Genomic DNA, 16,302 nt, shown 5'->3' with positions numbered 1-16,302 from the left:
ACTAAAATATTCTCATCTATCATGAGAAGGCTGTGGCTAAGTGAAGAGATTGCCAAATACTCTCCCCCCAGAGCAACTGTAAATGCCATTTTATAAACAAAAGGAACCAAGGCCCCTTGGAGAAATGACTGCTTTCAGAGCTGGGACAGGTAAAATATAAGCTGAGCCCAGAACATCTAGTTGTGCTGTAAAATAAGGAAGTGACTCAGAGAATGAGAGGGACATGTCAAAAAGACATAGGACCCCCCCCCCATGGACTTCCAGTGGCCAAAACGTGGACAATTTAAGCAACAAAATAAAGATAGTAGCGAATTATAACGCGTAGAATAAAACTAGTCAGGAATACATAAATGGAGGAGGAAAAGCATTTCCTTAGAGTAAAATTCTATCTTAATATATGTGGATGGATTAATGAGGTTAGAAAACTCACCTTTCAGCAGCCACTATCGAAATAATGGTTTCAGCCAAGAATCCTCAATGTTTAATAAAACCAGTGAGCAGAATTATGATGGGAATCTGGGTATTTCATAGGCTGCAAGTATCTTCTCAAAAGATTCTTTAGCAATGAAAAAGGGAAGAAGTATGATTTTACAGTTCATGGCAAACATGACCTTACACAAGAGATCAGGGTTAACACACCAATAATGGGACATACTACTGTCACGTACATGCCTCCTGATAATCATGCACTGAGAAGACGACAGTGTCACATCTGTGGTTTCCTGTTGAAAATGTATAACCTGAATCTCAGCACAAATAAACATCAGACGAACTCAAATTGGGAGACATTCTACAAAAAAAAAAAAAAACTGGCTTGGACTTTTTATGACACTAAAGATCATGAAAGAGAAAAAAAGACACAGTAAAAGATACTTAGAGACATGACATCTAAATACAAGATATGGTCGTAGATTGAATCCTGGATTAGAAAATAGTTTTCTTTTGCTGTAAAGGATAATGGTGGGGCAATTAATGAAATCTGACGATGGCCTGTAGATTAGATAATAGTATTGCATGAGTGTTGAATTTCTGATTTTCATAATTGTACTCTGGTTATGCAATGCACATCAGTGTTTTAGGAGATACATACTGAAGTATTTAGTAGTAAAGGTACATCATATTTACAACTTGCCTTAAACATTTTAGGAAAAATATATATACTTATTTGTGCATATATACACAAATAGACTGATAAAGCAAATATAAAATGAACATTTTAGAAGACAAGGTGCAAAGTAAATAGAAATTCTTGGTACTATTTTTAAGTCTCTTATAGTCTGAAATTATTTCAAAATGAAGCTATTTTTTTTAAACTTAAAAGAAAAAGGCATGGTTTAATTTTTTTCTTTTTGATGCTACATATGTCTTAATCTCATGATCTCATATTCAGTGAAATACATATATTGTACTTCATGGAATGTATTGTATAAATATGATGCTATTAGGAACCAGTTATGTCCTATATTTATATCTTATATCTAGTTTTGTAACCTTGAGTGAGGTACTTAACATGTCTAACCTCAGTTTCCTCAGGTGAATAACAGTACCTGTATTGTGTTGTGGAAAGTGTGAGAGCAAACATTTGTAGCAGATGTCCTGGTACTTAGTAAATGCCTAGTAAATAAATGGTGCTTGTTAAAATAAGGTATTCATATAAAAGTGGTATTTATAAAATGACAAATTTAAGTCAGAGAATCTGGATGTTTACTGCTCTGGTGCCTTGTATATCAAAGTGACATTCCAAAAGAGGAAGGACTGCACTTAATGGGACACAGGGTTCTATCATGAAAGTCTGATGGTTAATGGCTTTTAATAAGCTACACTGTCATTAAAGCCAGAAATAATGTGAATAAGGTTTATATGTAGTTTCCCTGTTTCAAACAACTGCATATATGAGGTCACAGTATTTGAACTATTCTGATGTTGAATGGTTTAAAATGGTATATTTATGTTTTAGGTGTGCTTCAAGAAAGAAGTATAATTTTCGCATAGATCTCCAAGTAATGTAACTAACCCATGAAAAGATTTTAAGAATAAACATCTAGCTAGGCATGGTGGTGAGCGCCTGTGGTCCCAGCTACTCAGGAGGCTGAGGCAGGAGGATCGCTTGAGTCCAGGAGTTGGAGGCCACAGTGAGCTATGATGATGCCACTGTACTCTATCTGGGCAACAGAGCAAGACCCTGTCTCAAAAAATAAAAATAAAAAAAAGAATAAACACCATATATCTGTTTGCTTTTTTGCCAGGAAAAGGAACCTCTCCGTGTAATACCACTTAAAGAGGTTCACAAAGTCCAGGAATGTAAGCAAAGGTAAGGAACAGTTCTGACTTGATGCCTGAACAATTTATTAATGCAGAAGAGTGCCTTAGTTTGAATACTGTCCTTTTATATTTTTCCGTAGTCTAGTGTTGTTTTTAACTTTTTATAGTTGGGATATACTAGAATTTTCAACCCCCCCAGGTTAAAGTATTGAAATATTTTGCGTATTTAAAAACTAAAAGTTAGGTAACAATTCTTTTGTTTGTTTATTTGAAATCTAATACAAAAAACAACTTATTAATGGAAAGAAAATAATTAATATGAACAACATGTTATCAGATATGACAAATTGATATACTAATTTTAGTATTTCAAAGATGCTGCAGAATAGAGCTTTATAAGAAAATGTGTTGGCTGTGTCAGTGTCTCTTTGAGCAAACAGATTTCTTTAGTTAAAAACTTTGAACTTTAAAGTTGCTTTATGAACTTTTAAAAAAGTATAACTACATAAAATATGTAAAATTTAATGCAAAAAAAGGGAAAAGATGATAATTTGATTTTAAGTCAGTGTTTTACCTTTTACATTTATTTATTGACACATACTTGGTACTGGGTAAATAAGTAAAAGAAAAACTATCAAACTGCTATTTAAATACAATTGGATAATTTTTTTCCTAACAGTGACATAATGATGAGGGACAACCTCTTTGAAATTGTAACAACGTCTCGAACTTTCTATGTGCAGGTAAGATACTTTTTGAAGATGATAGATTCTCTTAAGAAGAAATTAATAATTTTAAAGGTGAAATAAACGTAAATAAGCTTGTTGCTTTTGAGGTTTAAAAAATAGGACAACTAATTTATCAGCTTAGCAAAAAGTTGTTATATATAGAGTTATTGGTAGGTTACATGTTCAGGAAATGAGAGTATTCTTTTTTATGAATTAGTGAAATAGAACTAAATCAGGAAATGGGAATATTCTTATTAATTAGTGAAATAGAATTAAGTAGTATTTGGTGGAAGGGAAATGCTATGTTAACTTAGATGTTAAGTGTTTACCTTCACATTGGATTATTTTTACACATGTTTTAGAATTTTTGTTTTTCTATTAATGTCATTTTTTGGTAATCTTATAAAAAGGGAGAGTTCATTATAATTAATAATCCATAATAGAAGTAAACAGTAGATCTATGTAGTTTCATCAATGGTAAACATCCTGTATTTAAGTTTAAAATGTACTTTTTTGCTTACCACATTGAATTATTTAAATAGAAAGTTTTGTAAAAGAAGATTTGGCTATGTTTTAGTAAAGTTACATATGCTTATTGCAGAAAATTTGGGAAATACAGAAAAATATTAAAGTGATTTATAATATGATATTGTGATTTATAAAACACAATCTCACATTCAGGCAACCATTTTTATTTTTTTGCTGCTTTTCTGAATACAAATCTTTTTATAAGTGGGTTCATACTAAGTTTAGTGTTAACATCTTATTTGTTTCATAATAATGTCATTAAAAATTGTCTGAAAACCTTTTGGAACAGCACCATACTGCGTTGTATGAATGTTCCACAAGTAAATTGTTCCTTGTCACTCTGTTACCAAACATACCCATTCGTATAATTTTCTTACATTTCCTGTGATAATAAAGATGAACATCTTTGAGTGTAAATTTGCCTGAATTTCTTATTTCTGTAGGGTAAGTTTCTAGATCAAGATTCACTATCAGAGAATGATCCTTTTTATTTTGTCCTGTTTATTTCTAGAATTATGTTTCTGTTAGTAATAAATGAAAGTATATTCTACGTTTGCCTCCTTTGAGGTTTTCTTTTTTAAAATATTTGTTAATATCATTGATTCATAAATATTCTGTAGCTTTAAAATTTTTGTATTTCTAGATTCTAGAATCTAGAATTCTAAAATATAGAAATAAGGGATAGTATTTCTGCACCCTTTTCAGGATCTTGTTTAATTGGATTATTTCATAGTAAAATTTTAAATTCATTTGAAAGCCAGGCTCTATCAAGTAATATGATACTTTGGAATATGACTACCAATACTTCTTTTAGGATTTAGGGCACTACTAGAAATTATTTCTAGAAAAATAATATGTAAAATCATGCCAAAATGTTTTTTAAATTACACAATTTCATAAATATTGTTGTAGTAGATTGAGACAATGTAGCAGTAGATAGAGTGAAATACAAAGGGTTTTGACTATTTCCTCTCCTTGATTTCTCTCTATAAGTATTCATTATTGATACTTTTTGATACGTCTGATCCTAAAACACTTAAGTGACCAACTTATGTCTCAGTGTAGTAACTTACCCAGCAAAACCTGGTTTTAAAAAGTGATCTCTAAAATGATTTTGTTGGTGACAGTATTTAAGCGACCAAAATAGATACATTGGATTTATAGAAATAGAAGGTGATTTTTGAAGAAAAACTGACTGAATGAGTCCTTTTTTTTCCTTTAGGCTGATAGCCCTGAGGAGATGCACAGTTGGATTAAAGCAGTCTCTGGCGCCATAGTAGCACAGCGGGGACCAGGCAGATCAGCGTCTTCTGTAGGTTTTCTGCTCTCTGGGGTGATAGTCCCTTGAGTCTCCCCATCCTCTTGAGTTGTTTTCCTTCCTCTCCCCCTAATCCATCTGGTTTCTTTCTTTATCGAGATTTATTTGCATGTTGACTTTTATACCAATTGGACTTGCAAAAAAATAATGCATTTCTAATTTAATGCTTCCTTTGTAGTGTTATGTATATGTAGCTTTCTGTGCATTGTACTGTGTTAAATGCACAAGCAAGGCAACTAAAGAACATTTCCTTGCATTGTTTTAGAAATTATTACTTGTCGATAGGTCTAGATTTGACATAATGTGACAGATTCTTAGTATGGTATGTGGCCTAATCACATAAGACACCTTTAATTGTAGCATTACACGGTTTTGTGAACATCTCAGTTTCCTCTTTACGTCCTCTAATTTCAGTTCAGGTTTTTTGGTGGAACCTGCCAAAGGACCACTGAGCAACTGGAACCTTAGTGCAGTTCAGAGCTCCCAGTCAGTATTTTGCACCTCATGTTTTCATTCTCATTTTCTAGCAGGTTGACTTAAGAGCTGCCTCCTGAAAACTACCACAGTTCTCTTTGTGGTAGTATGATAAAAAGTTTTACCCAGAAATACTAATAAAAATGTATTTTATTTATTATATTGAAGAATATCATAGAAATTAGATTTGGTTTTGGAAAACTTTGGCCACTGGTCTCTGATCTGAAAATATAGATTCTAAGGAATAAAAAATTGTAAAGAGTCTTAAAATATAGCATCGTCATTTGTAGAAAGTAGTGTAATATATAGCTTGATAACCTTTATTATTTAGATTCAATATAAATGCTAGATATTTGTACGTTTAGTATTTTCCTTGAGTAATATTATAATAATATTGCCTTTTATTATTTCCTGGTAGATGACTACAGATCAGTAAATAGATACCTATTTTTTTCATTTCTTAATTAAGTCATTCTACTTATATCCTTTTTGGAATATCTAAGAAATCACTTTCCTACGTGTTAATTTTGTAGCTGCCTGTATTTTATGTGACTTTTTCAGCAGACAACTATGAGACACTGCAAAAACACAATGTCTTTTGGGAAGAGGAAAAATTGGAGAAGGGTGTTTGTGTTTTGTGCTTTGTGGTGGGGGCAAATTGGATATCTAGCTATGACTATCAGCAGAACTTTCTCTCTTCCTCCCTCTCTCCAGTATAGGTTAACTCTAATCTTAGCTTTGCACTGTGTTCCAGATGCGGCAGGCCAGAAGGCTGTCGAACCCTTGTATACAGAGGTATACATCAAGAGCTGGTGAATGCAGCACGTATGTGGGCTCTCACGCAAACGTGCCTTCTTAGTAGAGGGCCCAGACTTACTCACTACTCACAACTGATCATAGAAAGTTGAGTTAACCAAACTGCCTTTTGCAGTTATCATAACTGATTTTGTCAATACTAACGCAAACTATTTCACTATAGTCATCAGGTTGGATATGTGTACTTTAAAAAAAAAATACAACTTTACTAATGGAAAGAAACATTAAGCTAGCTCTAAAAATTAATATGCTGAATTGCTGCAAGAGTTTCACTATCTATATTATATGGTTTGATATTTTTTAATACCACAACACTTGAAATGCACCTTTGTTCTAATAATATATGCAAACTCATGCATGCATATGCATTGGATAAACTGTACATTACTATAGTTTGCATGGCATTTTAAATCTCTGATGAAAGATAGCCATCTAATAGGACTCTAGAGTGTTTTGGTGATTTGTAGCACTTTGTTTTCAAAGCCACTAGAATCATAAATAACACAATATACTAGGAACTGTATGGCAGTGCATTTAGAATGGTCGTACTTAAGGATATCTTCAGATATGATCCACTTAGAAGCATATTGAAATTAACATTCACAACTGATAATTATTTCACCACAATTTTTAAAATGATTAAATATGTACCCTGTATCTTGAGAATCTCAAATCATATGAATATATGATATATTCAAAACTAAATAAATGAAATTAAATAAAAAGTGAAAAGACTGTGCAGAGAAATTCAGGGAAACAAAAATTAGGTTTTGTCCAACTGCCAGCAAATAATGTTTGAAAAATGTTGATTCCTACTTATTAAAGAAATATGGCTTTTCATTATTCTGCATTTTCATTTTTTATCTTTCTAAAATGTATGGGATAATTCCTAGCATTGATTATAAATATACTCTTAAATAAAATGATAAAGCTGGTAGGCTCCCTTATAAACACAGTTCAGTTGCAGATGGAACACTGTATTCTAGTTTAGGCTGGCTGAGTCTTCAAAGTGTCATAAGCTGCCAAATTCAGCTTTGGTGACAGAACTGGTTTCCTAGTGGAAATGGTTGTTGGCTGTCATTGCTTTAAACTCACCCCTAAAAATGCATTGCTTTGGGAAAGAACTTGCACATTATGCTGCATGGCTCACGCTTCTGCTTTGTGTGCGTGTATATGTTGTGTTCGTTTTCCAGAGAATCAGGTCTCACACTGAGTTACTAACCTTGTCTTTGGTGACTGACTGTGTCTGACCCACACTCCTCTTTACAGGAGCATTCAGAATCCAAGCACGCTTTCCGTTCTGCCAGCGCAGCAGCCTCCGCCTCACATTCCACAGCCATCCGCAGCAACTCTCTGGTCTCAAGCTTTACCATGGAAAAGCGAGGATTTTACGAATCTCTTACCAAGGTCAAGCCAGGGAACTTCAAGGTCCAGACTCTCTCTCCAAGAGAATCAGCTTCCAAAGTGACTGAACAAGCTCTGCTAAAACCTCAAAGTAAAAATGGCCCTCAGGAAAAAGATTGTGACCCAGTGGACTTGGATGATGCGAGCCTTCCGGTCAGTGACGTGTGAGACGGAAGCGTGTGGAGCCTGTGCCGTTGGCCATCCTCAGTTTCCTTTCATGAGGGCTCTAGCCAAAGATGATAAAGGGTGGAATGGTTTCTAATGCATATGTTATACTGCCTCTTAGATATTCTCTTTATAAGCTGGAAAACCAAGAATCTAGGGAGTGGCCAAACTAAATATAATTTCTTTTTTAAAAAAAAGAAAGAAAAGAAAAGTGCTAAGTGTCTCAGAATCATCTGTCTGAAGCTTTGTGCGTTCTCATTTGGGTGGTAAAAATGTATGTGTGATTTTTTTTTTTTCCTAGTGACTTTGGCAGTTTAAAAGTTAAACTACTTAAAACATGAAAATGCTTATTGATTATTTTGGTCATTTTTAAATGGCTACTATGACTTTCTATTAGATGTTTGATATTTACACATTCTTATTGGTTAATATTACTGAATGAAATATTGCCAGACTAAAATACCTAAACTCATGAAGTCTGTGGTGCTGTTGAATTTTTATTATACTACAATGTGGACTATTTTGAAATTATAACCATTTTTGATGCCCTGGATCTTGAAGTGAGTGGTAAATTTTGCAGAGAGGATATTATCAGTGAGGGTTGTGGATTGCACTGGGGTAGAGAAAAGGGGAAAGTTAGAATTCAAATAATTGTATCTTAGATACTTATTTGAAAAAGCTTAATCAGGACTTGCAACAGTCAGTGCTTTTATTCAATGAAAAATTACCTGGTAGGAAATTTTTGGGAGATCTGATTTTCTTATCAAAGTTTTGTAAATAAATAGTTCTGATTTCTATATTTGGATCATCAAAAGACCTCAAGTTTATATGTAAAGACATAACTGCCCTTAGTCATGAAATTGTTGTGGCCTCTACTTTTTGTCACTAATAACCTATATTCAAGTGCCTGTGTTTTTTCATCTTGTTTAGGAATGTTTTGAGATTAATGTGCTTAAAAGTCCTACATGATTGGTTTTAAACATTGGGATAAAATTAATTTTCAGTAGCATAGTTTAATATGTTAAATAAGATAGCATTTTATGTTAGAAATACCAGAATGCTGGTATTCTACTACCTGTGCAATATATATCTTTTAAAAAACAAATTTGAATATACATTTAATCATGGGGATATCATATATATAAGCACCTCTCTAAAGAATCCTTAGTTTCAGGTGTTGAATTATAGACTAGTTTGAGCAAGTACCATTTTTTCAGTTCAGTCTTAAACATTTGCTTTAAGAAAACAATCTTGAATTTCACATGCTGCTATTTTTATGATGTTTTGCCATTTTATAGTACTGTTTTGTTTTGAATTCATACATATCACCATTTCTCCTTTTCATTTTCTAAGATGACTTTTTGTCTGAGACAGAGAAAGAGAGAAATTTCCTACTATAGTGGTGGGGTCCAGAGGTTAAGATATATTATACTAGAACTACATAGTCTCAGTTTAAAAATCCATATGCATAAAGAATACACCACTCAACTTTTTTATTCATAAGCTAATATTTTTTAAAAGTTATATTTAGATTTTTTTCTCTTTTGCAGCTACATTTTAAGATGATAGAATGAAAAAGTTTAAGTAATTACTTTTTCTGCTATGTCTATTATAATGGTTCTTTTGAAAGGTCCTTTTACATGAACACACCTAAGAAATCTTATATAGACACTTTGTAATATTCAGAGCCTGATACTGTTTTCTTTGGTATAGCTTCCACATTGCATGTTCGTTTTAGCATATTTTGGTATTGGCAATTTGATAATATTTCATGGTGGCAAAGTATTAGCTCTATTTTGGGACTTTTATAGAACTACCCATATTTAGTAGTATAGAAAATGTTCTTGTGATTGTCAGGGTCTCTTAATATTTATCTCAATTCCTTTATAAGTCTATGGAAATTATTTAATTATTTTAAAACTTACACTTTTGTAAATATGTCACATCTGAGTTGTCAAAAAATTACTTTGAATATCTTAATATTTGCTGCATTTTTTTTCTGTATATATAACATGTCTTCTTTTGGAATGGAATATGTATGCCTCCCAATGTTTATTGTTATGTTGTTATCTTTATTATATATGTCAAACTGGTTGAACACTGTAATGACTTGAGAATAAACTGCTCAGAATTTATTCTAATTTATTTCTTATTTTGTTTGGTCCAGCTCTTGTGTGAATAAGTAAATAAAACTAGTATGGAAAGTGCTTGGTTAATTGACTTGAATTTACATATTTAAGAACAGTAATAATTTGGTAATCTTTAAAAGAATAAGAAATTTCAGATCTGTGAATTTTTTTTTTTTTTTTTTTGAGACAGAGTCTCACTCTGTTGCCCAGGCTAGAGTGAGTGCTGTGTTGTCAGCCTAGCTCACAGCAACCTCAAACTCCTGGGCTCAAGCAATCCTACTGCCTCAGCCTCCTGAGTAGCTGGGACTATAGGCATGCACCATCATGTCCGGCTAATTTTTTCTATATATGTTAGTTGCCCAATTAATTTCTTTCTATTTATAGTAGAGACAGGGTCTCGCCCTTGCTCAGGCTGGTTTCAAACTCCTGACCTTGAGCAATCAGCCTGCCTCAGCCTCCCAGAGTGCTAGGATTACAGGCGTGAGCCACCGCGCCTGGCCAGATCTGTGAATTTTTAAGGCATGGCTTCATGTGAAGTACAAGGAAAGTTTTGTTTTGTTTTAAACTTACCTGTTTTGCTGAATTAAAAAACATGTTCTGAAAAGCAAAATTATATTGGCTTCAGAGCATAGTTTGAATCATCTGGGCTGCTTAGGATGCTTGGTTACTGGTTAGGCTAGGCATGATGTGAGGCTGAATGTAGAGGGCATTTTGATCCCTTGATAGGCGTTGAGATGCACTCGTTAAAAACTGCACGTCAAGTGTTAGAGGCTGCTTGTTGCAAATATTCCCTAATGATAATATCCTATGTCTGCATCTTGGACATCTCATTATTTTCATCCTGTTTGCTGTGGTCTTGTTGATACTTCTTGTGTTCCTCTAAGAAGTTGTGTTTTACAGATACATAATTTTTATTTAAAGTTTATTCATGGGCACATTTTATCCATTTTTGAAAAGAGCTACTTGAAACCAATTTGACTATTAAAATTAGACCAACAATACACAGTTACGGCAAAAATACTGCCTTTTGCATTAAAAGTTTCTGCCTTAGTGTCTCGTTGGTCTATATTCAATGGCTGTCTTAAACTAGGAGTCGTGGGCCCTGGATTCAGCCCTAACTCTGCCATATCTGACTTTAGGCAAGTGTCTGTGTATTTTGGAACTTCACTTTCTATGTTATGTAAAATGACAGAATTGGATAAAAGATATTCGTGTCTTCGTAATTTTTATTAACTGATGCAATTTAATTTTTTCCCTTGAACCTAAGTGTTTTTATCTTAAACTCCAAATGGGAAGGAAAAGTTCTAGATTTTTTTTCTTTAACAAAAGATCCCTTCCACAGCTTTTCTAGTTGCAGCACAGGAATTTTCTGTAAATGGTACTCATGCCTTTATCCAAAGTTCTGTTAAGAGTTGGTGAGACAAGAAATACTTGTATACAAAATGCAAAGATATACCAGCTTAATAACAGATTTGGTAAAACAGTTTAATATCAGATCTTTGTGTTTGGAAGGGTTTGTTAGTTCATACAGGATTTGTGTATGCTGTCTTATTTTTTAATGATTTCTGAAAATTGTATTTTTTCAAGCCTCAAGTAAGATACATATTGAAAATATTGTTGAATTGAGGTTAGCATAAATTATACAATTTTGATTAAAATCCTAATACTTCATTTTTTTGATGTATTTAAGTATACTTCATTTTTTTTTTGATGTATTTAAGTGAATTGTGCCTTACTATAGTATATTTATGTGGTAATAGTGCCACCTTCTGGTTATGTCATTGCTAAATTCAAAATAAAGTAATTTGGAGTCTATTTCACTTTATTTCACCCATCGTAGAAAATTACAGAAGATACGCGATTGCCTAGGAGAGTTTTTAAATCAATATAAAATTTAAACCAACATTTATAAATGAATTTTTTCAGTTAAACTTTTTATTTGGAGATAATTGTAGTTTCACATGGAGTTGTAAGGAATAATAGAGATCTCATGTACCTTTTAAGTTTTTCCCAATAACATCTTGAAAACCTGTGATACAATACTATAATATTGACACTGATACAGTCAAGATAGAGAACAGTTCCATCATCACAAAGACCGCTCTTTGTTGCCCTTTTGTATTCGCATCCATCTCCCATTTTACAGATTTGAAAACAGACATAAGTCACTTGCCCACAGTCACATTAGCTTACAGTGCTATCTTTTTGATACCAAGTTTGGGCTCTTAACCACTATGGTATTGCTGCCTCAGTAGGAGTCTTGAAAACTGTTCTTTGTTTATATTGCATTATCTTTAGATTATTAAATGAGTTGAATTTGTATTCAGTCTATTTTTGACATTTCTAGAACCATACTATTTCAAATAACATTTCTTTATATGTACCTTCAAGTTAACATATGAGAATCAAACAGGTGAGTTATCGTGATCATAACCTCCCCAGAAGATTTCAAGCCCTGACTTTTGAAATATAAATAATAAGTTTACCAGAATAAGGTAAATAGTAAGTATAATTATTAGATTAAAATAGGTTTAAGATGCCAAATTTTTGAGTTAATAGAGACTGGTTTTAAAGATCATCACTTAAGAGTGAGGTGTTTTTCCAGGTGAAGAAGCTTTTGACCCAGTGAAGTCTGAGTCAAGTCAGTGTCTTCAGTGTACAACATGTAGCACACAGGAGGCCAAAGAAGATGATAAAGATGTCCACAAGGAATTTGCCAAAAGAAGTGTAAAGTGTACTATGTGATAAAATCTAGCATGGAAAACTCCAGTAGCATGGAAAACTACACATCCAGAAGACTGAGGTGGTCCGCGAACGAAGGCACAGGTAGGAGCAGCATTGTGATGGAGAGGGCCTGTCAAAGGTCCCGAAAGAGAAAAAGGTGTTTTTAAGTCAAAACTATGTGGCATGACAAATTTGTAAATGTTGATTTGGAATTTGAAAGGTCCAAAAGGGTGCATATAATTTAAGTTGTTCTCTTAAAGGTTTATTGCCTTTTTCTCCCGGGTGAACTAGGGTACTTGTACCTCTCACACTAGCTTTCTTGAGGAGGGAGGAGGGGTGGAGGATGTAGGGAACTTTCCATGATTCAGGAATTTACCACATAAGCCTCGTTGGGTCCCCTCTGCCCCCATCTTTGGTAGCTTCACATTATGAACGTAACCTATTCCCTGTTGGAACTTAGTTACTATTATTTCCAAATAGGAGTCTTGGTCCCAGTGGCATCTATTTCTTGATGACCTTTACATACATCATGGTCTAGGTTCTAGTTATCACTCATGCTATCTGTTCTTCCCACACTTTTTTTGAAGGTTGAAGATGTCCCAATGGATTCAATGTGGCAAGTGAGAGGAAGTGAGGCATTAAGGGTAATAGCCAAGTTTTTTGGCCTGAATAACTAAAAGCCATGAATTGAGGTAGCAAAGACCGCAGGTAGAGCAGATTTGAGGGAGAAGATGATGATTGTAGTATTGAATGTGTTAAGTTTGAGATGTCTATTTGAGAATAAATGGCAGGCAGTTGGATATATACAAATCTTGAGAGAAATAATTATTGGAAATAAAAATTTGTGAGTCTTCAACATCTTAGATGCTATTTAAAGCCTCGAGACTGGATGAGATCACCATTAGATCAGAGATATAAGAAGGAAAGAGGACAGGGAATGAGCCCTGGGGCACTCCAACATTAAAAGCTTTGGAAGAAGAGGAAGTAGCCATGAGAATAAGGTCAGAGACCACAGAGTCAATAGGATATCATGAGTATTTGGTCTCCACATCTTTGTGATTGTGAATTTTGCTGCTATAAACATTTGAGTGCAAGAGTCTTTTTTGTAAAATGTCTCTTTTCCTTTGGGTAAATACCAATGGAACTGGAGGCCATTCTTCTAAGTGAAGTGTCACAAGAATGAAAAAACAAACATTACCTGTACTCACCATTAAATTGGAATTAATCGATCCACACTTAGGTGCATATATGGAAATAACTTTCATCAGAAACCAAGCAGGTGGGCGGGGGAGGAGGGGATAGGTAAATTCACACTTAATGGGTACAGTGCGCACTATCTGGGCGATGTGCACACTTACAACTTTGACTCAAATAGTACAAAAGCAAATTATGTAACCAAGACATGTGTACCCCCATAATATTCTGAAATTAAAAAAGAGTATGCGGTGTCTTGAAGGGAAGAAAATGAACCAAGGAGGAGAGAGTAATGAGATGTGCCAAATGCTGCCCACCGGTCAATTTAAGAGGCGGACTGAGAAATGCCCATTGTGTTTACAACACAGAGGTCCTTGGTGGCCTTGATTGGAGTAGTCTGGTGGAGTGGGGGGTGGGGAGCAAAGAGGACTCTGGAGGAGTTTGCTGCAAGCAGAGCAGAGGAATGGGATAATGGTTGCTCCCACTGAAAGCGGAGGCCTTTTCATTTTTGTTTTTTTGTTTTTAAAGATAGAGGTTTATTTGTTGATGGAAAGATCCTATAGAAAAGAAAGATTGATGATGTAGGCGACAGGAGAATTGTCCTTGATCAGATGAGATGAGATGATGAGATGAAAGCTAGTGCACAAGCAGGGGCTTGACTGCTGCACCCGGGTGTTTGTTCACCTGTGGTGGGAAGGCACATTGTGTGGGTGCAGCCGCCAGTTAAATGGGTAGACGTGGAGTGTGTAAGGCTCTGAAAGTGTTTGCCTTAGTCCCAGTTCGGAAACAGGATCCTCAATTGCCAGTACGTTGGGGAAGGAGATGTGAGAGGTCTGAGCAGAGGATAGATGCGGAATTGTCTGGGATTGTCTAGAAGGAACGGACGAGGGAAATTTCGTATATCATGGGAGACACCAAGAGCCCGCTTGAGTTCTGTGGTCGGGAATTACAGTGTTAAATAAACAGCAGTAATTTCAGAAATTTCAGAATATTGTCATTTTTGTCATGCTCCTGATTTTGTTGGAAAGGCCTCTAGTGGTTCCTCATGAAGGATGCTGCTGGCTTTTGGGCAGACAGAAATATTTTATCATGTTAAGGAAGTATCCAACTATTCCTATTTTATTGAGTGGTTTTTAATGAAGAATGGTGGTTGAATATTGTCAAATATCTTCAGTATCTCTGGAAATAATCTTCTTTTCCTTCTTTAATTAATTTGCTGAAAAATATTAATCTAGTTCCTAATATTTAGCTATCATGACATTTCTGAAATAAATCTCACTTGGTCAATGTGTTATTTTTTAAATATACTTCCTGATTCTGTTTGCTACTTTATTTGGGATTTTTGCATAAATATAAGTGATATTGGTCTGTATTTTTCTTTTGTGTGGTTGTTGTCATCTTTGTAGGTTTTGTGGTGGTGTACTACCTTTATATAGAAAACAACTTGGGAAGTTTTCTTCTTTTGAGCTGTTCTAGAGTAGCTTAAAAAGAATTAAAATTATCCATTCTTTAAGGAGTTGGTGGACTTTTCCTATGAAGCCCTCTGGACCTGGTGTTCCTTGGAGGGTGTGCTTGTCCTTATAACTTCTATGCAAATTGATGTGCTTAGGCTTTTTATCTTCTCTGGGGTCAGTTCTGGTAAATTACATCTCTAGAAAATTATACATTTTATCTGAATTTTCCAATGCATTTGCATGGAACTGAGCAAAATATGCAGACCTTATTTAAAGAGAAACACATTGCAGCCGCCACTTTGTTCTCAACTCAAAATATACAACAACTGTGAAAACTTTGTTTGTAAGGCAAGTCGTGATATCTTCTGATTTTTACCCGGCAGGACTTGATCACAAACATACCACCAGAATAAAGTAGTAGTGCTTAAGTATAAGCAGACCATCTAAAGCAACCGTACAAGTCTTCAGAAAATTATCAAAATTCAATGTAAAATGTATAATTTCTCATAAAAACCTCTGATCCCTGGAGAACATGTCTGGATTCCCCATTTGAGAGACATTGTCCTAACGAATGGTGTTTAAATTCCATAGATTATATTCACCCCTTTTCACACAGTGAAATCCTACACTGTGTGTATCCTACACTCCAGGTCACCTGAACTATTCCATTTCTGGTTTTCCCACCTCCCTGCTATTTTTCTTGCTGTTCCTGGGCCTGCAGCGCCACTTTCCCAGTGATCCGGCCTGTTAACCCCACCCATCCTTCAGTTCTCACTAAAATGCAACTTTCTCCTTCAGCTGTTGGGATTACTTTTTCATCGTTCCCCAACACAAGCCATGATGACCCCAAAACACCTGACGCCCTGCTCCCTTCCCGTGCCAGCGTTCAATTCAGGTCATTGGAACGGGGATGGACTTTAAGCTTTTGCTCTTCAACTCAGGGCGGACTAAACGGCTTTTCTCTCTTCAATGAAGTCCTTGCATGACTTCAAAATTTGGACGAGATTAGAAAATGGAACCAGCCAAATCCAGCTCTTTGTTGATTAGATTGGCCCAAAGGAGAGGTCTAGGAGCAAAATTCAGACAGATCCTGGCAGTGAGGGCCA

General features: G+C 34.7%; 1 protein-coding gene across 4 annotated transcripts in view; it reads left to right on the top strand.

The window, feature by feature from the left end:
• PLEKHA1 (pleckstrin homology domain containing A1) overlaps window positions 1-11,639 on the top strand; it is a 55,173-nt gene extending 43,534 nt beyond the window's left edge. Inside the window, exons 9-13 of one of the 4 annotated variants that reach the window (XM_012781287.3) lie at window positions 2,247-2,311; window positions 2,942-3,005; window positions 4,741-4,830; window positions 6,065-6,135; window positions 7,396-11,639. In XM_012781287.3, the coding sequence (XP_012636741.1) occupies window positions 2,247-2,311; window positions 2,942-3,005; window positions 4,741-4,830; window positions 6,065-6,135; window positions 7,396-7,594 (489 nt within the window). In that variant the 3' untranslated portion in view covers window positions 7,595-11,639. Of the gene's footprint in view, window positions 1-2,246; window positions 2,312-2,941; window positions 3,006-4,740; window positions 4,831-6,064 lie in introns of all 4 variants that reach the window. The other 3 variants (XM_012781289.3, XM_012781286.3, XM_076009729.1) reach the window with 3 other exon arrangements.
• The last annotated feature ends 4,663 nt before the right edge of the window (window positions 11,640-16,302 follow it).

Source organism: Microcebus murinus, chromosome 14, assembly GCF_040939455.1.
Source record: "Microcebus murinus isolate Inina chromosome 14, M.murinus_Inina_mat1.0, whole genome shotgun sequence".
In the NCBI taxonomy this organism is placed as follows: Eukaryota; Metazoa; Chordata; class Mammalia; order Primates; family Cheirogaleidae; genus Microcebus; species Microcebus murinus.
This window is presented reverse-complemented; position numbering and strand designations above follow the sequence as displayed.